At 31.7% G+C, this 25,492-nt stretch overlaps 3 protein-coding genes and 1 long non-coding RNA gene across 11 annotated transcripts in view; 2 read left to right on the forward strand and 2 right to left on the reverse strand.

Annotated features, from left to right (window-relative positions):
- Window positions 1-1,414: 1,414 nt before the first annotated feature.
- Window positions 1,415-9,338, forward strand: LOC113511689 (nucleolar protein dao-5). 2 transcript variants are annotated; one of them, XM_026895378.3, is made up of 7 exons: window positions 1,415-1,628; window positions 1,917-1,996; window positions 3,832-3,961; window positions 4,213-5,598; window positions 6,234-6,317; window positions 6,440-6,571; window positions 7,501-9,338. In XM_026895378.3, the coding sequence occupies exons 1-7, from the start codon at window positions 1,521-1,523 to the stop codon at window positions 7,654-7,656; spliced, it is 2,076 nt and encodes a 691-aa protein (XP_026751179.2). In that variant the 5' UTR covers window positions 1,415-1,520; the 3' UTR covers window positions 7,657-9,338. The 2 variants fall into 2 exon arrangements, with proteins under 2 accessions (XP_026751179.2, XP_026751178.2); XM_026895377.3 differs by lacking the exon at window positions 6,440-6,571 and adding an exon at window positions 6,786-7,209 and having other exon boundaries at window positions 7,501-7,640.
- A 1,341-nt stretch (window positions 9,339-10,679) lies between these two features.
- LOC128200946 (uncharacterized) lies at window positions 10,680-14,868 on the reverse strand. The gene is made up of 2 exons (XM_052896129.1): window positions 13,333-14,868; window positions 10,680-12,808 (listed from the first exon to the last, which is right to left on the reverse strand). The coding sequence occupies exon 2, from the start codon at window positions 12,801-12,803 to the stop codon at window positions 10,932-10,934; it is 1,872 nt and encodes a 623-aa protein (XP_052752089.1). The 5' UTR covers window positions 12,804-12,808; window positions 13,333-14,868; the 3' UTR covers window positions 10,680-10,931.
- A 2,358-nt stretch (window positions 14,869-17,226) lies between these two features.
- Window positions 17,227-18,669, forward strand: LOC128201241 (uncharacterized). The gene is made up of 2 exons (XR_008253128.1): window positions 17,227-17,645; window positions 18,419-18,669. It is a non-coding gene; the product is annotated as an uncharacterized LOC128201241 (long non-coding RNA).
- Window positions 18,670-22,230: 3,561 nt separating this feature from the next.
- LOC113511630 (PDZ and LIM domain protein Zasp) overlaps window positions 22,231-25,492 on the reverse strand; it is a 55,942-nt gene continuing 52,680 nt past the window's right edge. For all 7 annotated transcript variants that reach the window (XM_026895304.3, XM_031913508.2, XM_031913507.2 and 4 more), the window contains one exon: window positions 22,231-24,168. In XM_026895304.3, coding sequence (XP_026751105.2) covers window positions 24,091-24,168 — 78 coding nt within the window. In that variant the 3' untranslated portion in view covers window positions 22,231-24,090. The remainder of the gene's footprint in view (window positions 24,169-25,492) is intronic.

Raw genomic sequence — 25,492 nt, forward strand, 5'->3', positions numbered from 1 at the left:
TATGTCCACCCGTGCGATGGCGGGACGGGCCGCTAGTCTATAATATGATTATTATAAACAATTACAACTTAAATGAAATATAGGGAAACTGATTTTGATATATTTTTCAACATCCTATCTAAAAAAACTTACCAAATTATAAATATGAAAACATCTATTCTATCCATGCAGCCTACGTCTTTCTTAGTTGATTTTGATCTAGCTTTTTATACAAATTTGCTAATAATGTCAATCGAAAGACCGATAATTAAAAATCCTTATACAAAATTTTACTTCAGATGCCATGCCATGTACCGAGGTAGAGGTGCGCTAAAATCGCTTCTCAAAAAATCCAAATAAGACAAATCGATATGGCAAAAACTTTTAATGTATAAACTGATTTCAATTAGCTATAATAATTGTTGCTGTTTAGTATAATTTATGTATAAAAACTCGTTATGATTACAACAAGATCAAATAGTTTAATATAAATACTAATTTCATCTTCAGAAACCGAGATTTAAATATAATGTTTCGTATAATTTTATCAACACTTTCATTTCAAACCAAACCCGTAATAGACATTTACAAATTTGAAATGCATTTATTACACTCATATAATGTATATTATTTAGAACAGCGCGGATAGTAAAAATTAATTAATAATGTTATATATTTTAATATTTCGTACGGATTATACCAATAACTTATCATGGTTAAAAGATTAATGCTCTATTTTTTTAAATATATTTAATTTTTTTCAGTTTAATTCTAATTGACTTTGTATTAACATATTTAATACATGAATTTTATATAATATTTTTGAATATTTTTTAAAATAAAATATATATTTATTTCTGTAATACAGAAAAAAACTATAAAACATACATTTTTATAGATAGATATTTCAAGCTAATAAATACTAAGAACAAGGAATTCCATAAAAGGAATGATAAAATAAAAACTGTAAATCATATGGTTGCCTCCATTCTTCTTATGCAAATATAATTAGTAAAAAGAGGACGAAAGATATACATCCCCTGCTATTTTTTTAATTTATATCAGGCTAGTGTATAGACAATGTTTGATATATCAATTATTAATCAATGACAAATTTTACATTACTATATTATATATTCGACACAGTTTATATAGAAAATATGCAAACAGGTTGTATCTGAATTTGTTAAGATTATACAGCTGTATAACATTTTCTATTTCTTTTTTATTTTTATAATTAATTAAAAGATTATATTATTAATTAAAAGATAATAAAATCTTTTAATCAATAAAACATTCATGTCTTTTCTTATTGTCTTTTGTTAGAATTCAGTAGCTTTTAACCTCCACGAGCATTAGATTCGTATCCGTCGTGTCAAGAAGTAAAAATGAAATCTGGTCACACTGTTGCCTAATATAAACTTCACTTTTAATAATGTGAATATGGTAATACTGTTAGCCTTGATCGAGCCGAGTGTCTTTTGGTTCTCTTGGTGCTTGTTCTTCATTTATAATTATTAAATAAATTTAAATTCGTTATTATGGCGGTTCCTTCTGTAGTGCAAACCGAAGCTATTTCTCTGGTTTATCAATTTATATTGAATGTAGACAAATCGCTGGCACATGAATTTCTAAAGAAGACTAAAGCGGTGAGTGGTCCACCTAACCAAAGACCACGTGTGGTCCACACACACCACACGTGTTGGTACTTAACTTAAATTATTTAAATACTTCTCTATTTTAAGTAATATTATAAAAAAGAACAAAAACGGCGCTCCTTTACATCGTGCCATAAAAATAATCATTTTCACATTGTGTGTATTTGTGACTTGTGAATTCTTTGCGAATTTGCTACTAACCGGTTATTATTACTTAGATATATGTATCGATGTTCTATATAATACATAATTTATATCATACAATTATTTATATTTTAGAAACCTCGTGCAAAAAACCTACCTACACTGACAGATATAATTTCTCAATACAAGAAACAACAAAGCAAGCCTGCTGAAAGGTACGTATTTTTATACTTTACATTTAATATATCAAGAATATACTACTAATATTATAAATGTTAAATTTGTAATGTTTACTAATAACATTTAATGCATATTTAGGTTATAACCTAACTTAACACAGAATACTTTATATACAGTTATATGTGAGCAAAGCTGCAGGAAACAGTTTATTTCAAATATCTACATATGTAATTACATCAATGCTATTTGTAGAAATATTTAAACCCTCCATGATATACTCTATCACATCATTTACATATGCAGTTGTTCATCCATTTTAATGGGCTGACACTCAAACTCATACAGAACTGCAGATTAAGAGCTTGCTAATCATAACTATTAATATTATTAATATTTCAATAACAAAGTTTTTTAGTTATCCTATAAAAATTCTGATATTTCTATTCCATATTTTCGTATCAATGGACTTGTTAACTGGAAAAATATCTTTCCAGTTGTGTTTCTCTGTATTGTAGTTTTTATATTTATAATTGTATAATTTTAATATATTTTATATATTAAAATTATACAATTGTATTGTTAATAAATCACATAAAATATGGAAATTTTTCTTTGATATTACAATTTAATAACTATATAATTGAAATACCATTCAAAGTTGAGGATATATATAGTTTCACTATGATACTATGAAGTTTTTCATTATGAGAATAGAGACATAGAACATGCTTGCACTTTTGGGATTAATTGTATTCTTTTCTGTATTGTATATAGATTATTTTAATAGATTTTGTGAGAAGATAAATTATTACTTTGTCACCATATTGTTCAATAGTTACCCCGGCAAAAAAATCTATTAGATATTTGAATTTGTTTTATTGTTTCTAGTCAAGATGTAAAAAATGATAACTGAATTACTAAACACTCACATATTCAAATATAAGTATCTTATTATTCACTCACTAATGCCTGTGACTTTGTCTGTGTGGTATTTCTTATTTTTGTTTAGTATGTATTGATATATACATCTACCTATTTATTATGTCTGAGAATAATGGACCAAACTTAACAAATGACATGTTGTTTTCATTCTTTGCCTTAGGTCAAAATGATATTACTTAAGTAGGTTGAGTACTAAGCTGTATAAGTAACTATAGTTTTTAACATGTTAAATGCTCATGGGTGGGCACATAATGGAATTCTTGTGGTACGTGGAAGTAAAAAAATCACCTTTTATATTATTTTATTATATTATTTTAAACTAACAGACTAACAAGCCATTCAGTTTTTTTCTATTTTAGCCAATGAATTTCCCTTGCCTAATATATGTCAATGGTACATCATCTAAATAATCTTAATTTCAAAAACAATTTTACTCATCCTGATCTTCAAACTGCAGGAAATGTTAACAATATCATTAGCATCCACTTCCTGCTCAATATTGCTGTGATGATTGACTGTGCTTCTCATGATCCTATGTTTCTAATATGATTTCATTCTCACTATCTTCTTGTTGAAATATTTCTTCTATGTGCTATCACTTACTAGGAAATTCATGGAAATAAAGTATTAGTACTTTGTTGCATATATTATCACACTTTTCTTTTAGAATAGACAGAAAACAGATTTGAGTTTTCTGCCACTTCCTTAACTCCACATTCATACAGGCTTGTCTATTTAGGGGATATTCTTACATTCTACTTTCTTTAAAAATTCATAAATTGCTCACTGTAATTAGTTATTGATTGATACTGTCTCACATTATTTAAATAATTCTTGTTATTCTTAATTCTGTTGTATTCACCTGTTCCATAATATTTCCAAAATTAAAGACAGTGTTAATGGTAAAAGTAATATGTGCAATTTTTAGTTCTGATGACTCAAGTGATGAAGAAGAACAATCTAAAAAAATACTTCCACAAGTTAATGGCAAAAGTCCCTCTGCAAAGAAATATCAAGATGACTCTGATTCATCAGCTGATGAAAAACTAAAAACACAGGTAAATATATTTTTCTACTACTGAGCAACCAAGTTGTGAGTATGCATTATTCATGGTATTTCTGTTACTTCATATACAAGAAAAATTTAAATAATTTCTGTTTTACATATGATGTGAAATCTTGCAATGAAATGTCTATTGTGATTAATATGTTTTAATCAATTCGTCACTACCTCTGATTATTTTATATATTAAATATTCCTACCTGTAATAAAGAGCTTTTATTATTTTTAAAATATATTTAATTGTAGGTAAAACAAACAAAAGCATCATCAATTCCAGCCAAGAAACAAGAGTCATCAGATGATAGTGAAAGCAGTGAAGATGATGCTACTGCAAAACCAAAAAAACAGCCAATAAAATCACAACTAACAAATACATCAACGAAAATAAAACCTAAAGAAGAATCGTCTGATGACAGTGACAGTAGTGATGAAGAATCTAAACCTAACCCAAAACAAACACCAGCCAAACCTACTGCAAAACCAGCACCTGTAAAGAAACCAGAATCTTCCTCAGATGACACTGACAGTAGTGATGATGTTAAAACTAAGGCAAAAGCTACTCCTGCTAAACCACAAACCAAACCACTGCCAGCCAAGAAAGAAGAATCATCTGATGATAGTAGTGAGGATGAGAAGTCCAAAAATCAACAGAATGCTGTTACGAAACCAGTTGCTAAAGTGCCAGCAAAGAAACAAGAATCCTCTTCAGACAGTGATGATAGTGAAGATGAAACACCTAAAGTACCAGTAAAAACACCTGCTAAACCTATTCCAAAAAAGGTAACACCAGCTAAAAAACAAGATTCTTCTGATGACAGTGATGATAGTGATGACTCTGATAAGCCTGCAATTACTAAAAAAGCAGTGACTAATCAAACAAAAGCGCCACCAAAAACCCCTGTTAAATTAACAGTAACAAAGAAACCTGCTTCTTCATCAGATAGCGATAGTAGTGAAGAGGAAGCAAAGCCTAAACTCCCAACGAAATTACCAACAAAAGTAACACCAGCTAAAAAACCTGAATCATCATCAGACAGTGATGATAGTAGTGATGATGATAATAAAGGTAAGGTAGCTTCACCTGTTAAAACAGCAACTGTTAAACCACAAATGAAGACCGCTATTCAAGTTAAGCAAAAAGAATCTTCAGATGAAAGTGATGATAGCAGTGATGATGAAACAGCCAAAAAACCCGTTCCAAAACCTCAGGCTACTCCTGCTAAATTAGCAACAAAAGCTCCTGTAAAAAAGGATTCATCAAGTAGTGAAGATAGTAGTAGTGAAGATGAGAAAACAAAACTCACACAAAAAGCTCCGGTCAAACCTCAAATAAAGCCAATAGCTAAAAAGGAATCTTCTTCAGAGGATAGTGATGATGATAGCAGTGAAGATAATAAACCTAAATCAGTTCAAAAAGTAAATCCTACCAAGGCAGCTAAACCCACACCAAATAAGAAGAAAGAATCATCAGATGATGACAGTAGTGATGAAGATGAACCAAAACAAAATGCGCCTGTTAATAAAAAACAAATTGAAAAGAAGGATTCATCAGAAGAATCAGACAGTGATGATAATGATGGCCCACCTTTGAAAAAAACGAAAAAAGGTTCAAATGAAAATGCTGGAAATCAGGTATTTATTAACACATATTACTTTCATACCGACTGTATTGTGTTTTGTTTCACACAATCACACAAAAAATACATAGAATACATTCTCCCTACTTTCCATGATTTTTTTTAACTTAACTGCATACCTACTATATCACTTGGGAAACTTTCAAATAATAAATGAAATTTTAATTACATTTTTCTTACATGGTAATGGGTTATTTTATAGATGTATTGTATAATATGGAACTATGCACCATTTATAAATAATTTTATTGCAGTAAAGTTATCAGTTATAACTAAGAGTACGATTTGATAGCTAAAAATATATTTATAAGCAGGTATTGGCATGACATGGCGTATTAGCATTTTGGACTTTAAGCAGTTTTTTTATTAATTTAAACTGATAGAAATTTTCATAGAAAATAAAGAAAATCACAAATAATTAATCAAATTGTAAATGTATTATTCCATAATATTTTGAAATATTTTTCTAAAACGTATTAAAATACCATATTCGCAAAACTATTCTTGATTTCTAATTCAACTTTTGTCATTTACTAAAATATTCAGATACTATCCAACATTATCTGATACATGATATCACGAGAATAACTTCTCTACTAGAGTAATACTTATGCTAAGCTTTATTTTTAGAATGGTGTCCAAACTGGAAAGAAAAGGAAAATATCAGATGGAGATCATGGTCCCGCTAAAAAGCCATACAAGAACTTTGTAAAGGTGAACACAATATATTATATACATATTAAAAAAAAAATAGTAGTACTAGTAAATAAATTTTTTAATTAAAATTCTTTAAATTTAATTCTAAATTACTAATATTGCTACTACTGTAATTTTAGGGAACAGTTAATGCTTCAACACCTATTCAGAACCAGAATGAAGTAAATAATAAGCCAATCCCATTTAGACGTGTGGTGGATGCAAAAATAGAAGTGGATCCTAGACTTAAAGATAATTCTTTTGAGGCTAAGGTAAATGCCCTAAAATTTGAGAAGCCAAGGCAACTCTATGTAAGAATAAAAAAGTATACGCATCCACTTGAATTTATTTTTTATCGTAGTTTAAAAAAATATATAATGGCACACTACCAATTTTGGGCATTTACTTTTATGTTAATTTAAGAATTAAAATAACATAGGGTTGTCTTGGTGGTATTATTATAAATCAAGTGTCTCTCTCAACCAGGCGGGTGAAAACCAAGATGATGAAAATAATGAAGAGTCAGAAGGCAATAAATCTGGAAACTGGCAAGATCGTAGCCATGGTGGATTTAATCATGGCAGGGGTGGATTTGATAAAGGTCGTGGGGGATTCAGGGGTCGCGGCGGCTTCAACGACAGAAGTGGACGTGGCAACAGGGGAGGCCGTGGTGGATTCGATAGAGGAGGGCGAGGCGGTGGAGGTCGCGGTGGGGACAGAGGTGGTCGTGGGGGTAACAGAGGTGGCCGTGGGGGCGACAAAGGTGGCTGGGGAAATCGTGGTGGCCGTGGCGATCGTCATTCTTGGGGTGGTGACCGGGGAGGATTTAATAAAGGCGGTTTTAAAGACAGAAACAGTTTCGGGGGTGGAGATAATTCTCAAAATAAAAAAATAGTTTTTGACTAAATGGGTAAGATATGCATTAATATTTTGATTTAGGTACTTGATACTACCTATTACAAAAACTATATATATATACTTATTAAATAAATTGTAATTACGTTATTTAAACAATTATATTGTAAGACAGTATATAATTCAGTGTATGCTATCAACAGTACAATAAATACAGTATAGAAAACAAGTAATGATATCATCTCTCTCACAATTTATTTAAATTGAATTCAATTGATAAAACTATCTTTATATGACATTTCAATTGATATTTTATATTCTCAAATTTATATTTCATATTTTCTAGAGTGGAGCTCGTGGTTCATGGGGTGAGCGTGCCAATCAAGATTTGAAACACACTCGGGGCAAGTCATTCAAACATGAAAAGACGAAGAAGAAGCGGGGCTCATATCGTGGTGGTGCCATCGATACTGGCGTCCATTCCATTAAATTTGAGGATTAATAATAAAAATGAAGTTGCGATATAATATTATTTTTGTATTTAAGCGTCACTTTAATTCAAACTTCATTTTCATTCTGCATCTGTTAGATTCAAAATTGCCAGTGGTGGTAAGTACCAGAGTCAGCATTTACAGTTAATTTCTGTTGCAGATTGTACTAAATGTACTGAACTACAATGGATCTATCTGTTTGAGGATATATAATGTTTAGAATATATAATTTTTTTTTGTATGTTTGGTCTTATGCTGTATGTATATTATGTATTTAGTATAGTATACATTAAAGATAATATTCATAATATTTTTTTCACGCAGTATACTTTTATATCATAGGAGACTGAAATTAATGGTATTTATCTAAGATTTAATGATCTTAGATAAATAGTCTAATATTGTATTTTTTTTTTTTTTTTTAGAGATTTTCAATTGGTTTTATATTTGTTTTTATTTGCCCAACCAGCTGTAGCCTACTTATAAAGTTTCCTAGTTTTTAACTGAATGTTAAATAATAATTTTGTCTAGAGTATGCGCTAGAACATATACCTTTTAACAATAAAAGAACAGCCTTTTAGTATAATAAAAATAACATACACACAAAAATGTGACGGTCGAGGTAGACTTTTTTTGTAGAACGGAAACTAAAAATTTTTAGGTTTTATTATGATTTTCTCTCATATATCGCGCTGAAAATTATATTTATAAATTTATAAAATATGATTGACACGAAAATATGAACAGAACTTTTGTGAATAGACGACAAGTTACATGAAGAAAGTAGATATTTTGAAAGCAGATTCTTTTCAAACAATACTAAAAAAAAGATCGCTTGAAACCAATCTCTTTATCCTCGAATGCTTTTATTTTTTTAGCTCAAAAAGAATTTCTTATCTGTATTTTTTAAATGATTCTGACAATATTTTTGCAATCTCTAAGATTTACTCCCGTATTGGTTGCGTAACAAATTTTTCAACTTTTAATTAACGAATAGCGTCTTTAATTTTTTTTTTTTTAATTATTGCTTTTTGTATAAAAGTTAATTGTGAGATGCACCGATGACATAGTCGGTACCTTAATATATAAAAATTCCTTGTTCACGTTCGTTCACGTATCTAATCTCCGAAACCGCTCTACCGATTTTTTAATTAAATTTTGCAAATTTTATTTTTTTTTTTTTATTTGAGAAATAGGATAGTTTTTATCCCGATACCTATTGTGGGTACAATCATCATAACCTTTTGGAGATGTGAGGGTGAGCCTTTGAGGGGTTTTGCTAGTAGTCGCCACATTTGAACTGCGGGTTGACAACCGCAGTTAGGCTTTGTTGACGTTTTATGAGAGACGCTGGTACATATTCCTCGACTATTAAATTCCCTTAGTCATCTAAAGAGATGGCAAAAGTGCCACCCACGAAAACAGAAGGGATGGCCCATTCTATGCCGGAACCACATGGCTAAAACAATGTTTACTATTTAATAATTTCGGATTCTTTATTATGCAGTGTGTGTTGGGATTAAAATTTGTAGATTGTATCACACAGTACTAGAAAGAATGTAAATATAATATATAAGCTTCTGTAAATATACTTACTTGATGTATTTAGATTCTAAAAACTATCTTACGAAACTCGATTCTTAATTCTCGAGTGCTTAATGTTCTTTTTTACATTTGGCTCTATCTTTACATTTTATTTTAATGTTTAAGCGATTGATTTTATTTTGTACATATAAAATTAATAATTTAGGTACATAGTATTGTACTATTTTTTTTTATTACTTAATATAAGAAAATATCCGTACCTATTTGTTCTTTTTTTTATATTCCTTTGACGCCGACTTGATAAGTTACACATATCAATGGGTTCAATTCTGAGGCGCCATTTCGCTTATCTCTTAACCTTTATTGTTTTATGGACCATTATAAACTAACCACCATATCCATAAAAATTAAAACGTCCTGCAAACCCTTTTTATTTAAATATGACAATATATATGATAATATTGTAACAATATTAAAGCACTAAAAAAGTCTACTATAAAAGTCTTTACAATTTGCGCAAATTTTTAAAATAAGCTTAGCTTAAATAAGTTTATAAAAGGCTTGACATTTTTATGAATGAACATGTAAATTATAATAATCTTGTTTTAAATCTATTATAAATTTAGTTCCTATTGGTCCTTAAAATAAAAATTTCGTTGTGATATCAAATTGAAATTTTTATTTTATTAAGTTTTAACAATATGGTGCCGCAGAACAAACCGCTAGTTCTTATTACTGATATCCATTCCTCTAATCTCTTACTATAGGATAAAGGAGTTGCTTCAACTTCTCTTGCAAGTGGTAGCAGATGCGTGCTTACAATGCCAGTCTCAGGGAAGAAGGAGTATCATTATGAACATCTAAAATTACACTTTTTTTAATAGACCTAATGGAATGATAATCCAACGTGCACTATCGGTATACGCTTCTGGGGTACCAATTAGAGATGATCGGTGAGGATGAAAAGTCAGGTAAGTTAGCCCATCGTGACGAATTAAATGATAAATTAGTCACGATGGTTTTCAGAGGGAACCGCGTAGACTATACAAATACAATAGGGACTAATCTCCCCATTGATAACAAGCCTTTCCCCCTCTAAGATTACACTATGACGTCTATGATACTGCCATTACCACTCCTGAGGATCATGCCTTCGTACCCTGTAATTTCACTACAATAATTAGCGGGGCAAGACTTAAATTGTGAATGGAGACAAGATACACTTTACGCGAGGCTTTTTGGCGACGCAAAAAGATGGTTTAAAAAAAAATATCTAAAATTCGAAAGTAACGAAACTGGGATGCAAAGCTTCTCAGACCGTGAGGCCATAGCGCACGTCGCCCACATCTTCATTTCAGCCGTTAACTGACCACTGCTGAACATGAGCCTTTCCCATAAGGGGAGTTTTGCTAGTAGTTACCACGCTAGGCAACAACAGTTAAGCTTTTAAAAATATTTTAAGAGGATGGCTGCTGCCCATCTAGAGATGGGCAATCCACCTGGGTGGGTTTAAAGTCTGGTGGGTAAAAACCGGGTGTTTTGGGTTTATTGGGTTTAAACCCCATAAACACCCAAATTTTTGGGTGTTTATGATTTTGTACTTCATCATCGTCATCTCAGCCGCAAGACGTCCACTATACTGGACATAGACAATATTATTATGCAGCCTACAGAATAAAAAACTTTTAATTTGATTTTGAGTTTATTAAGAAAGAGATGAAAGTAAAATATAAAACTACAGTCAATCACTGTCAGATTCAGAGTTATTACAAGCGATGAATTGTATAGGTTCGATAGGCTCTATTTCGTCTAAACTGTTATGTTCATTTACTTGCTCAATGAAAGCTTCTAAGGTATTTTCTTCATTAAACTGAATGTCCTCGCATTCAGCTTTATGTTTAAGATTCCAGTTATAACAAATGAATGAAATTTTTTCAGTTCTTTCAGTTGTAAGTCGATTTCTTTTGTTATTATGTATGTAGCCTTGGATACTAAAGGAACGCTCAGTGGCTGCCGAAGTACAGGGAGCTGATAGAATACGAATCGCTACTTTGCTTAACTCAGTGGAACCACAAATACCTTTCCACCATATTAGGGGCTCAATGCTATCTAATGAGCTCCATACAAATCCTCTGGCCCAAAAGTTTTCTTTAGCTTTATAACACGCCAAATCTGCCATTACATTTGACAAACTTAAGTGTTGGCTTAAATTGTAGATAAACTCCATACCCTTAAGTTCTTCCTCTTGAGTAAGTTCGACTCCTAGAGTCCTGGGGTCTAGAATATATGCTGCAAAATGTATTGGCCTCATTGCCATATTGCATCTTGAAGATACTGATGTTAGAATCTGCTGTTTGCTTTCTTCGCTCAATGTCGAAATCTCATTTAATGCAAAACGTATCTTAGCTTGTACATCTCTAAATGTAATGTATGTGCGATGCAAACGATTCTGGTCGCTCTCTAAGTAAAATATGCTTTCAGTGACTGGTTCCAAAATACTTATACATTCCCCTGTCTTCGTCCAGAAATCATCACTTAGAATTAAATCTTTAATATCTCTTGAAATTACCACATCTTCTCTAACTGTTAATATTTGCAAAGCTATCTTATTTGCTTTCAAACTTTTTAACGAAGTAACATGACTTCCCCATCTTGTAGCACAAGGCAATTTTAGTGTTTGTGTAGAATCTTCACCCTGCCTTGATTTTATCAACAAGGAACTTAATCGTTGACTCCTTTTAACAGTTTTTATTATATTTATGGCTTGCATAATAAACACAGTTACTTCTTGTATCTTTACAATATCTTGGCACAACAAGTTAAGGATATGTGCACAGCAACCGAGAGGAACAACATGTGGATATTTGAGTTTTGTTAATTCGAATGCCTTTTGTATATTTCTAGCGTTATCGCCAATAAGTACAAGAAACTTATTTGCTCCATACACTTTCATTACTTTTTCAACTTCTTGGCTAAGGTATTCACTAGTGTGAGGATTACTTTCTGTATTCAAACTTTTAACGTATGCAGGTTGAGGTTTTGATATAAGAAAGTTTATTATTCCTTCATTTCTTAAATTAGACCAGCCATCGCACTGAAGGTGTAAGTAACTACAAGCATTTAGTTCCTCATTTAACTCAAAACGCATTTCTCTATATATTTTATCTAAGTATTTTGTCGCTAAAGCTTTACGTGAAGGTATTTTAAATTTTGGTTGCAATTTTTCGAAAAATTGTATCCATAAAGGATGTTGCACCATCGATAATGGCGTCCCTGTTACAAATATAGCTCTCGCTAATTCTGTTTTTATATGATCATCGGTGTCTTGAAACTCAGCATTTATTGTAGTGTTAGCAGACGACGAGGGGCTTATAAAAGAATCATTTGTCTCTATCTCTGACAGTCCAGACATTTTGGTTTTGGACGAGCTATCTTTTATAAGTTTCATAGAGTCTTTTAATGTTTCTGGAGATTTTGGACAAGTGATAAGATGTTGAAGCATTTTGGCAGCATTACTGAATTTGTAGACCTTATTACAAAGCTTGCAAGAAACAGACTTGTTTGGTAAAGTACGGTAGTGCTCCCATATGCGTAAATCTTTAGGTCTCCCCATTGAACCTAAAAAAATGAACGATGATTAGTTGGTCTGACGAAAATTCAACAATAGAGTGCCTATTTTTTTACAATGATTATTTCTTGTTATTTACAATAAATTTATTAAAAAAATAATAAAATAAATACAAAAAACCTTTGTAAAATTACATCTCCTCGGAGGATTAAACGCAGACGCTAGTTTATTATCGTATTGTTCTGTATTTTTCTCAGCAACTTCTTTAATTCGATTAGGTACTTACGCATATTATGTTAAAAATAAATATCTAGTACACATCTTAGGCTATCCACCATTATTATCCAATGACGACTCTCAGCTAACTATGCACTATCATCCAAAATAAACGTGTATGGAAAATTTTATCCCAGTCGGTTGAGGATTGAGGATAATTGCATCAACATACGAACATACCTACATACTTTTATTTACATAACGCAAGCTAAATAAAAGCTTGTAATAATACATCTAATTTTAAGTTAAAATTGTTAAGTGATCATGATATAATTGTATCATTCAAAAATCCACTTACCTTTAATTATTTCTTGTTAAGTATAAATATTATTTCAAATCTGCTCCCTTAATATGCACTTTTTTACTGCTTTTCCTACCTAACACGTTACCAGGAAGTCACGTTACCAGAGTCAGAGTAATAGTGAACACGTTTGACAGTGATTGTCGTCGCCTCATATTCAGCGTCGACGAATAGGGGAATCCCCAGTCATAATGTATTGCATGCGTGGCGGTCTTACTTCAAATCCATAAACAAAGAGATAATTACAGAACTCGATACTAGATGGCGCTGTTTTTGTTTGAAGAAAGTTTGCGGGCTAAAATACATAGAATTTCATCAATGACTTCCACAAAGAACAACATTTCTGTTTTTTCTAAGTCCGTATCTCTTCCGTATATTTCATAAGATATAAGCTTGGGCTACATTGTTATGCAACGTGATTTTGTCGCTGTCTTGCTAGCAGGGTTGACAGATATACGATTTAAATCGTACTCATACTATTATTTGTCTATTTTTTAATGTACGATCGTAAAGATTATGATCGTAATTCGCACAAAAACATACGACTTTTTGGTTACCTGGCAACATTTTTATTATGAAACGAACATGCTCACATCATCAGTCACATGCAACAATTTATTGGGGATTTCCCCTTCACATCTGGCAGTCCTGCTTGCTAGAATATAGGTAAGTCAGCCACAGTTACTGACGATCGATATTTAAAGGGTATTGTTTTTGTGCTAAATATTTCATAAAAACGTTATTTAATACTTTGTGGATTATTAATTTAGTTGATAATCACTGGAAGTAAAATGGATGCTAATTTGAGAGATCAAGATCTTCGTATAAAACAGTTAATAAAAGAAAATCTACGTAAGTACTCTTTTTATACCTAGGTAGGTAAGGTATAATAAACACAAAAGGTACTTAGATCGCGTGTGTTCGAAGCATTTATTCTAATAAATTTAATTTAAAATTGTAGAAAGAAAAAAATGTCTGCCAAGCCGTAGCCGAAGCCGATCTCCAAATATATTTGGCGATAGTGAGACCCAGTGTCCAGATGATTTACCCAGCGTCGTCGCAACAAAGAAAAAAACGAGGATAAAGTAAAAGAAAATTTACTGAAAGAAGAAACAAACTGTTCTAAATGCTTAATTTATGGAGAAGAGGATAAAAGAAATGAGTATTTCGGACTGTTAGTGGCTCAAGAATTTAAATATATACGGCCATGTGTGCGAACGAGGTGTTATGAAGAAATTTTAAAGTATCTACGGGAAGCAAAAGGCCAACATGTTGATCAACTGCAACATGAAAACACTGAAAATTAATTACTTTCATTTTATTATATATAGATTTTTAAAATTTCCTGAAATATTATTAGTTAACGTTTTATTTAATATTGTAGAATTGATCAATACAATTTATAAAAATAATTTATTGGTATTACTTACATATTTTCAAAAAAATACGTAAAAACCTATTTTTTTGGGTGATTATGGGAGTTTATGGGTGTTTATTGGGTTTTTACCAAAGCACCGGGTTTAAACCCGGTGCTTTGCCCATCTGTATGCCCATCCATCAACCATTAGCTTCTCCATAGTCGCCTTTTAGGACACCCACGCAAAGGAAGGCGTGACCTATCCTATGCGGCCGTGTACACGACCACCCACGCCTTACAAACTGCCATGAAAGTATATTCTTCGCCCATAAATAAAATGGTATGCTACGTCAACAATCGAGTCAAAAGGCGATAAATAAAAAATAAAACTATTAACAGTAGTTTTAGTTCCGAAATTTTTCTGCAGTAAAGGTAGCTCATAGCTAAATATCAAAAATAGACAGCAACAAATATATAATGCAATCAGTATTCCCAGATTGGGTATTTTTTCGCAAATTTGTGGAGAAATTTATGTAAGTAATAGTATTGGTATTTGTAAATCATATAGACTATTCTAACGAATTCGTAAAAATCCTTAATTGCGGCGTAACTCTAAAACGTACTTGATCCCTAGTTACTTTTCAACTTTCTACTACTGGTATACTTCCATATTTGACGGAGTAATAACCATCGCCTATAGTCATGAACCAGTACTATGGACATAACAAAGTATACTGTGTCGTCCATGATACCCTTCATCTATTGCTATTGTGTTTTTTATGAGGTGAAAATGAAAAAGTAAACCTGCCTGTGCTAACGGGGCACTAGTTAGTGATAATAGGTGAAGATGGAAGCAAGCCAGTCAGCCCATCATGACGAATTCCACAAAAATTAATTACGATTGTTTCCATGAGGAACCGCGTGGAGGACGAAACAGAAGACCTACAAAGTCTTATAAGTTTGATTGAAAAAAAACAGTTATTTTGACCTAAAACAGTACCTGAACCGATTTATTAAAATCGGTAAATAAAACTTCTACGGAAAAAAAATTTTTAGTGGTAATAGATGTTGATATATATATATATATATATATATATATATATATATATATATATATATATATATATATATATATATATATATACACACATCCAGATAAAGGAAGTGCCATTCGGCAGCACAGAGGTTGACTCAGCCAGTGACGGGCCCTTCATTTATATCCACCATTTTTATAAATTTGTAACTTTTGTTATATGTAATAAATTTATTTTTTGTTAAAGGTGTTTACCTAATTTTTATTTTTTATTTTATATTCATATCACCAAAGTTATTAACGCTACACTAATAATCCCCTCTCTCCCGACAGTTTCCATTAGCTTATCGTTGATATTGTCCGTTGTTTCACAGTTCACCAGGCATTGAAAGCGGTTTGACAATTCGCGTTGAAAAGTCGGGGTTTTGGATAAACTTTTAAGATGTTAACGATAACTGTTAAATAAAATTGTTCGAAAGTTTTGAAATTGGATTACAGTGTCAAAAAATCATGTAACGATAGAATATGCATGATGCAGCACTGTTCCTTGCTCACATATATACATACGTGGGACACTCAGAAAGTTTTGCGACACTAAAAAAAATGTTCTATAAGTAAATATATTTTTATTAGATCTTTTCAAAGTATGGTGTGGGCGGGCGCATTATCGTGGTGGAGTAGTAGCCCGCGGAGCCCTGTGTTTGGTCGCTTGTTGCTCACAACAGAGAAAACTTCTGCCAAGCATTTGGTAGAGGTATACTATTTGGCGTTAATGCTTCTCTGGTTTCGTAAAGGAATTGACACCAAGTAGCCAGTCAAATTGAAAAAACTCACGATCAAAATTTTCCCCCCGCTTCTAGGTCGCTTTACTTTGGTAGGCGTTGATTAGTTTTGAACACCCAAACCGTCGACTGGCGCTTTGTTTCTGGATCGTATTAATAAATGAGCTTCCTTCAAGAGGGAAGGGATTGTTAGTAATGCGGATTACTACTTCCATTGCTAGCAATATACCCTAACAGGTCGACCTCCCCGTGGTCTCCCCTGGAAACCATCATGCTAAATTCCAAGTATATTCATCACGATTGGCTAACTGACCTGTCTTTTCATTCTCACCTATCATCCCTCACTGGTGCCACGCCAGTGTATACCGTTCGCGCAGGCGGGATTACCATTCCATTATCAAAATTAAAAAAAAACTGGCCTTCCTTCATCCTCACCTGTCATCCTTCAGTGGTACCCTGCCAGTATATACCTAAGAACAACGAATATACTGATAGCGCAAGCGGGGTGACCATTTCTTTATCATCCATTAAAACAAAAAAAAGTACGCAAATACGTTATACTATATGTAAATGGTGTAACATAAAGAAAACCAAGAAAAGTTTGTGAATCGATAAAAATAAAGAAAATCATGAACTTAAGAACGTCGTTAAGAACTACCTATCGCATTTGACAACGCTGACTGAAATTTTTTTAGCTAACTGTCATTGTCATATGTATGTGTCAGCTGTCGTAGTCGAAACAGGATTGATTATTTTATTTTTTTAGGGTTTTCGCAGTTTTTAATCACATATCAAAATAAATTTATAGAACATACAAACGAATTTAAAAATTCTATCTGAATCCTTCCTACAAAATATTTATTTATAAAATCACAAATTGCGAAAATGTATAAAAACGAATGAAGTAGATACCATGATTATTAGACATTTTAGACGTTGACGTTGTGTAATATTAATAAGAATATAATTATTTTTAATGAAAAGACACTATGTTACAAATAATAAGAACTGTACATTTAGTGAGTAGGAGAACATTTAAAAATTTTGGTCATAAAAGAGAACCAATACCGATGGTCACTACTCTTTGGCATGGATTCCTAACATTTACTTTCATTGGATTTGGAATTGAGTGGAAAAGGTCGGTACTATAACATGTGTTGATTTTATTAATTATTTATTAGCAAGTAGCAACTGTCTATTTTTTTCATGTATAATAATGAAATGGTAACTCTGGCTGCATTATCATTATATGCTGATGAAGTACCATTGAGTAATGATAAACAAGCATGACGTCTGATCAGTTGGCTCATTGTGGTGAATTGCCAGTAATTAATCACAATGGTGTCTAAGGTGATGGCATGGAGATTGATCTGCACATTATGGATTCATCTCACCATTACCAATGATCTCTTCCCTCCTGCATGGATCTATTTAGTTTAATAGTTGTTAATAATGAAGTATCTATCTCTAAGACTAAAATTTGAATAGTAGGTTACAATTAAATAATTATTTTAAACAACAGTCTGAACTCAATTTATTATTTCCACTTTGTTTTTTAACTACCTGCGCACATCTATAATAAAGTTACAGAAAAATTAAATTGATTTGATATAAACACATTTGAGATAGGTAGTCATTCCATCTATTGACAAGTCACTTTACATTGCAGGTACACTGTTTGAGCCTGCCTCTCAGCATTTAGGATAAACTTAGATTTTGCAATTTTTTCAGTCTTACCAATGCCTGTTGTTGTATTGAGATTCATTATAATAAATATTTATTTATCACCTATATTATTAATTATTAAATTTTAACTAAAATAGACTGATTCATAATTCTTTGTTTGTAGCTAATGATGTAGGATTTTATTTTCTTTTCTTCATTCCTCTTATTTATTGAATTTTATTTCAGAATATCAAAATTCTTTTTTGGTGAAGAGCATACTGGATCTGAGGAAGAAATATTTGATGTTGTCAATAATTCCAGTATAAATTAAGATGTATGAGCTTTTGACTTTTGTTTATATTTAGATATTATATTAATACAAATATTCTTAAACAATTAGAAAAAAAATTAAATTATTGAAATGTAACAGCTAGTAGGTTTTTATTTAAAAAATAATAAATGCTTATATGACAGATTTGGAATATTTTAAAATTTTATCTTCATTAGTTTTAAATTCTCACATTTTTGACACATATATTAAATACACTGTTGGGACTTAACATGTACTATTAATGTGCTACAAATAAAATTTCATCACATTAAGTCCCAATAGTGTATTTAAAATATTTATCCTCATTATTACTTACTAATTATTTGAATATTGCAACTTCATCATCTATTCAATGTTATCAATGCAGCCATTATCCATCCACTGCTTGACATTGGCCTCCCGCATGGACTGCCATAAAGAACAGTCCTGAGCCACATGCATCCACTGACTTTCTTGAATGCATTTGAGGTCGTCATTCTATCTAGTGATGGGTCGTTGTACACTGAATTTGCCTGTAAAGCTAAAAACACTTTGATTTGTCGATTCGAGTTGAAAATTCTCAGGGTTTTTGATAAGGGTATACGAAGGCTGGACCATTGAGTTCATCAGATTATACTTTTCAAGCCTAATATTCAGGTGCAATCTACCTTTTATCATTTGGTGATCATTTTCCATTTTAAATCTATTGATCACTAAGACATTGAATAAATGGCGATTAATCGTCATGATGAAGTCCTTCCTCTATGAAGACAGCCAACTGCTGTTCCCTAGGATTCCTTGCCCGATACCGTAGTTCCCCATTATCGTCTTTCCTTGTGCCTAGTTTAACGTTGAAGTCCCCTATCTGTATCAGGTACGTAATTATTATTTAAGTTTATACCTAATGCCATATTAGACCGGATTCATGGAGAGTTCCAATAGGAATGATAAGAATTAATGGAAGTAAATACTTAGAAGCAGGCAAGGCCGCGGGAAACACCTAGTACCGTAGTAGTAAAGATTCAACTGATCGGTTATTTTATAGTATTTTATAAGTGGTTCCTTCTATGTAGATTGATATAACTTACTTTATTTATGAACCAATAAAAGTAAAAGAAACACTAAATGTTAAATGGCAAGGCATTAGATTGGTCTCAAGGCATTAGTGAAAATCGTATTCAAATCGTTTCTAAGATTAACGTGCACAAACGTACAGACAAAAATTCTAAATATCATTGGTTTCTATTGCATTCATAATTCATTGCTTCCCTATAATAGTTTTTGTTATATTTTTTCCATCTACAAACAGCGACTAGTAACGAATTTATTATATGTAATGATCTGAGTACCAAATTTTACACAAATTAGTTAATTAACTATTTAATCATGATCGAGTACCAAGAATCTTTCTAAACCTTTACATTTGTAGGGTACGTCTAACGTCTGCCGAGTAAAATTTCTGCTTTTGTTAAAATATAATAAATATTGATTTTCAAAATATTGATGCTGGTATATAAGATTATCGTCATATTTAAGATTATTTAGGAGAGGAGGAGGGGCTGGTCCCTTAAAAAGGCTCATATATGTATTCAGAGATGTCCATGTAAAACTTTACACCTAAGTTGAGCACCTGCTAATACTTGCGAGGGTTATATTAAGACAGTAGATACTATCCTTAATATAGATTAAGCATAGTATCTACTGTCTTAATATAACCATAGGATAATCTTCTCATAAGTGTTAATAAATCATAGAATTTACAAAATTTTTCTTTCATTTTCGTGAAATTTCATTTCACGTTTTAAAACCTGTGCAGATGATGGATATTTTATTCTTTTCTATCTTTTTTTTATACCACTGAGGTGGCAAACAAACATACAGCCCACCTGATGGTAAGTGGTTACCGTAGCCTATGAACGCCTTATTTACCAAAGGTATTATGTGCGCGTTGCCGACATTGAAGAAACCTCTTTACCCCCCTTTTGAAGAACCCCATGCTGTAATCTCTTGGGAAAACCTCGGCAGGGAGCTCATTCCAAAACCTGAGTGTTCGTGGGAGAAAACATCTCTGTAACCGCGTTGTACGCGACCATTTAGGCTGTAAGGTATGAGGGTGAACTCCCTGTCGATGGCGAGCCGTACGCTGATAGAAAGTGGCCGTAGGCATCATATTGAATAATTCCTCTGAGCACAATCTGTTGTATAAGCGGTAGAACACGCAGAGTGAGGCAAAATCTCTCCTAAGACTTAAGGGTTCGATACCGCTTGCAAGCCTGGGATCATCGTTAATTCTCATAGCTCGTCGTTGCACTGAGTCAAAGGGTTCAAGCTGGTATTTAGGTGCTCCCGCCCATAAGTGACAGCAATACTCCATATGGGGCCGGATTTGCGATTTGTAAAGCATTAATCGCTGATCCGGCGTGAAGTAATGTTTCGAATGCTTAATTAAGCACACAGAGTTTTTTGGATGCCAGCTTCACCTTATCTTCGAGGTGGCCACGGAACTGTACGTCACTAAAGATGTCGACACCAAGGATCCCAATGCTTTTAGAGATGTTAAGAGACGTGCCCTGGAACTGGAACTATCTAAAAATATTTTTTAACATATCTTTCGAATGGAATATTCCTACAATTTGAAAAATTCAAAAATAATCTGCAGGTATTGAAACAATTTGGAATACAAAATAATTTATTTCGATAAGGATTAATAAATAGGTATGAATGACATATATAACGCGACAGCGTTATTTTTTCTATTTCTATGACTTATTAGATTTGTATCTATTGAATGGAATAGCCGATTTGAATAATTCAAAATGTATATAATTTGAAACAGTTTTGAAAACGATATGATTTATTTGGATAAGAATTTAAACAGAAGTATAAATAACATGGTGTAATTTTGGCCGGTATTTCTATCAACTTTTAAAATGTTAAAAGTGGTTATTGTGACATAACGATAATAGTTGGACATATAGTGTCGCAAAGTATAGTATTGTAGAATATATTTTGTTCTATCACCAATAGACACCAGAGGGAGACTTTGTACAAAAGTCGATTGCGTGGGTACCTCTGTCCCATTCGTGTTTCAACCGTGAAGCAGTTGTGTTTGCATAACTGTGTTTCGGTTTAAAGGGTGGGATATGGCGTGAATTTACTGGGTACAGAGGAATAACACCCGAGTCCTCAGGAATGGCAACGCATGGGGGGTATCATGGGTGAAACAGTATACTCTATTATGCCCATGGTACTGCTCATGTCTATAGGCGACGGTTACCACTTTCCATCAGATGGGCCGTCAGCTTGTTTGCCATTCTAAGTTGTATAAAAAAAAAAGTTTCCGCAACGCACGCGACGAAAGATACTTTATAGTATTTTTCTACACCTCAAGTTACGTTACTAAAGTTTCAGTAAGGATCCCTAATCTTTTCTAGCAATAAATATAGCCTATGTTACTCAGGGTGAATGTAGCTTTCTAATGGTGAAAAAATTGTTGAAATCAGCAGAGTAGTTTTTGAGTTTATTCATTACAAACATACATACACAAAAATACAAATCTTTCCTCTTTATAATATTAGTGTAGATTAGGTATGTAATTATCATTTAAGTATATAAGACCAGATTCATGAAGAGTTTCAATGGGAATGATATACGGGAATTACATAAAGCGAGAAACGACTAGTAATAAATAATTTTATAGTATAAGTCATACTAATAATAATTTATTAATTATTAAAATGAAACAATATTAGAAAATAAAATATTTTTATTTAAGCTCACATTTTTAAGTGTGTATAAACTATAGAGTACGTAAGACTAAATAAATAGTTTATAAATGTATGATTCTTAATTTATTACCAACAGAATATAGGGAGTCGGAACAATATTTTTTTCATCATCTTATCTCAGTATTAAAAAGTATAAATAAGTCCCTAAAAATAATACATTGAATGGTTCATAACAAATTAAATATATATAATTGTTATAAAAAATGTTATACTATTTGATATAAGAGGTTACATCATTAAACAGAATACATTTTTTAGACTTGGTGCACCAATTACTTTCTTATGTCCCCCATGGACAACAACATTTACTTTCTTCCAATTTGAATTAATAACTACTGTTAATGTTAGTAACAGTTTACTGCAACATTCCGGAAGCTGTATACAAAGCCTTAAATTTAAATTAGAGGAAACTGTAAAATATCACAATATTGCGAGCATTTTACTGTATTGAAAAGCACCAAATGGTTAATATAAAAATATTATTGATACACAAACGACAATAGAGGAATTTGTTACCTGTGACTATTTACATCTTCTTTTATTTTAACATACGATCTCCCACAACATCAATACATTATTTATTATTATTGTGTCATATTCATTATATCCCAACCAATGACTAGTTCGTTATAGTACATAAAATTCACGATTTTTTTATTTCTCGTGTTTTTAAAACAGATATACGTAGGTATATGAAATACCATAAGTAATTAATTTATTTACTGTTATTATTAAGGCAATTTTGCTTAATATACTGATAAATAAGATTATATACAATTAATATAAAACATAAAATTGCTGCATGATAATGTATCGGCATATTATAGACAGCACTAAAAACTCCCTGATGTTTTTTATTGACACTGTGTGATTTTGATATATTTTCTGTAATATTTCCAACATCAGTAGAATCAGTGAGAACTTGACGCTTATCTTGTACTAGGTCCAGTTGTGGTGTATATTCTTTTTGATTACCTTCTTTGTTCTCTACCTCATGGTAACTGTTAGAAATATTACTTACACATTTCTCTACGAAATACTGATTTTCTTTATGATAATTACTTTTTGTTTCAGACCTTTCTGTTTCTCCCTCTGTCTGTATTGACACGGGCGTAAGCCTTAGCACAGGAGTAGTATGGCCCATAGTTTCGCTAATGGTGCATACATTCAAACTATCTTGCAAATAACTGTCTATCTTTGTTAATTGTTCAGATATTTCTATGTTCGCCAGTGGACTGAATGCCCTCTTGTGAGGTTTAGTAACTGTTAAGTTATCTACACTCTTAATACTACTCGATACCTCAGCATCTAGGTCCTTTTCCATACATAGAGAATTAACAATTTTGTAACTTTGTAAGTCTTCATAATTATCCTTAATGTAATTTATAGGCGTTGTGGTACGATTTGTTTGAAACTGTGAAGGTGTTAGCAAACGTGGAGAGTCCAATTCTTGTGGTACTGGAGTAAATTTAACTTTGATAACATCTTGATTTGTGATTGTCTCTGTTTTGATAATATCGTCTACATAGTCCCTTGTTCCATTTGATGCGATGTTCTGATACGAGTTAGGCGAGTCTGTGACATCACGACGCGTCGAGCTATGAACTCGATCGACGGTAACAGTGCTCAGTAGCTTGCCATCTTTACTCTTTATATCGGAAAACAATCCTCCATCAAAGTGGAGGGGTGTTTCCAACTTTCTTGTTCTTTGTGGAGAAGGTGTTTCGACTGGTTCGAATACCACAGGAGAAGGAGAAACAGGACGGAAAGTAGTAGTGGAGTAAACAGTGTCCGAGTTGTACATAATATGATGTGGACTTCTAGCGGGCGTGAGTTTTACAGAAAGGTCTACCTCCCTTGGCGAAGAAACTCTGTCCTTCGAGGTTCTTTTTGCACACCTGTAAATATTTTAAATAAATTTTCATTTCTGTAATGATATCAGTATTACATACAAAGTCTCAAAGAAAGAGTATAATAATCCGAATTTCAGTGATAGTACTTATATAACTTTTCCCAGGAAATTTCAAAGGCCGGAATAAAATAGTGGTCCAACACATAACACACACAGTTTATTTATTGTTATAAAATCGATACCTTATAAATTATAACATGCTAAATAATTAATGTTTCATTGTTATAAGTTTAATAAACACACGTTATATATTAATTGTAAAATATAAATATATTCGCCTTATGTGAACGTGACCACTAATAATGTAGTTCCAAAATATAAGATAGTCCCAAAATATAATTCAGTTCGATAATTTTTCCAGTTTAAATAGATGTTATTTGGTACTAATATCCAGTATGAAAGATTCGAAAATTATTTAATATTGCGCCTCTTTTTTTTTTTTAATTTGTTCCATATTACTATAACTGAATTGCAGATATTAAAACACTTTCCGTGACACCTATATGTAATACATAATGTAGTACAAGAAAAAAAGTTTAAATGTTTTTTCTACTAGATTACTTTAAACACTATAATTACCAAGGCAAAAATTAATAATAAATCATAACTTCTACTAGCAATATAAGATTTATTCAAATGGTTATATGTAAAAAAAATATATTATTTCTAATAATAACACTATTTCTAATTATAACTATACATAAAATAGCCAAAACAATTTTATTTAATATCAGTCAAACTCATAACTTTACGTCAATCAAAAGCAGTTTCTACAAGCATAATTTTATTTCCATAGTCTGGGATACAAATGTATATACATATTTTTATATTTAATATATATATAAATAATTATAAATTAATATTAATTAAGCTTCCTGAACCTCTGGAAGTTTATGTACGAGTATTGTGGGTATATTATCGTTAATATTAATTCATTTATATGGAACACACTTGGGGGGCACACACACTAATATTTTTGTTAATATTTTAACACGGTCGTTGGCAGCGTATGACGAGCTTCGTACTAATGTAATATAATAAAATTTGTGGATCAATGCAATATATAAAAAACTGTTTGAAATCATTATCTTCCATAAATTATATATTACTTATTATTTTCAGAATTTAACCATGTGAACAACAGTGTTGAATTTTTGTATTTAAATTCAATATTGAAGGATTATTTTGCGATGATGTTACTGAAATACCATGACCTTAAAATGTTAGGAAGACGATTTATTTACCAAATTATCAATGAAAGGAAATAATTGCACAATAATTATATAAGGTTATTAAGATTGACTAACATT

This window comes from Galleria mellonella, unplaced genomic scaffold, assembly GCF_026898425.1.
Source record: "Galleria mellonella isolate WM207_F2 unplaced genomic scaffold, CSIRO_AGI_GalMel_v1 utg117, whole genome shotgun sequence".
NCBI classification, from domain to species: Eukaryota; Metazoa; Arthropoda; class Insecta; order Lepidoptera; family Pyralidae; genus Galleria; species Galleria mellonella.

Bases quoted from the DNA above. Each gene is read 5' to 3' on its own strand.
- LOC128200946 (XM_052896129.1), bottom strand. From the start codon at position 12,803: ATGGGGAGACCTAAAGATTTACGCATATGGGAGCACTACCGTACTTTA.
- LOC113511689 (XM_026895377.3), top strand. From the start codon at position 1,521: ATGGCGGTTCCTTCTGTAGTGCAAACCGAAGCTATTTCTCTGGTTTAT. The intron at 1,997-3,831 runs GTACGTATTTTT...TGCAATTTTTAG, and splicing joins CAAAGCAAGCCTGCTGAAAG to TTCTGATGACTCAAGTGATG. The intron at 5,599-6,233 runs GTATTTATTAAC...CTTTATTTTTAG, and splicing joins ATGAAAATGCTGGAAATCAG to AATGGTGTCCAAACTGGAAA.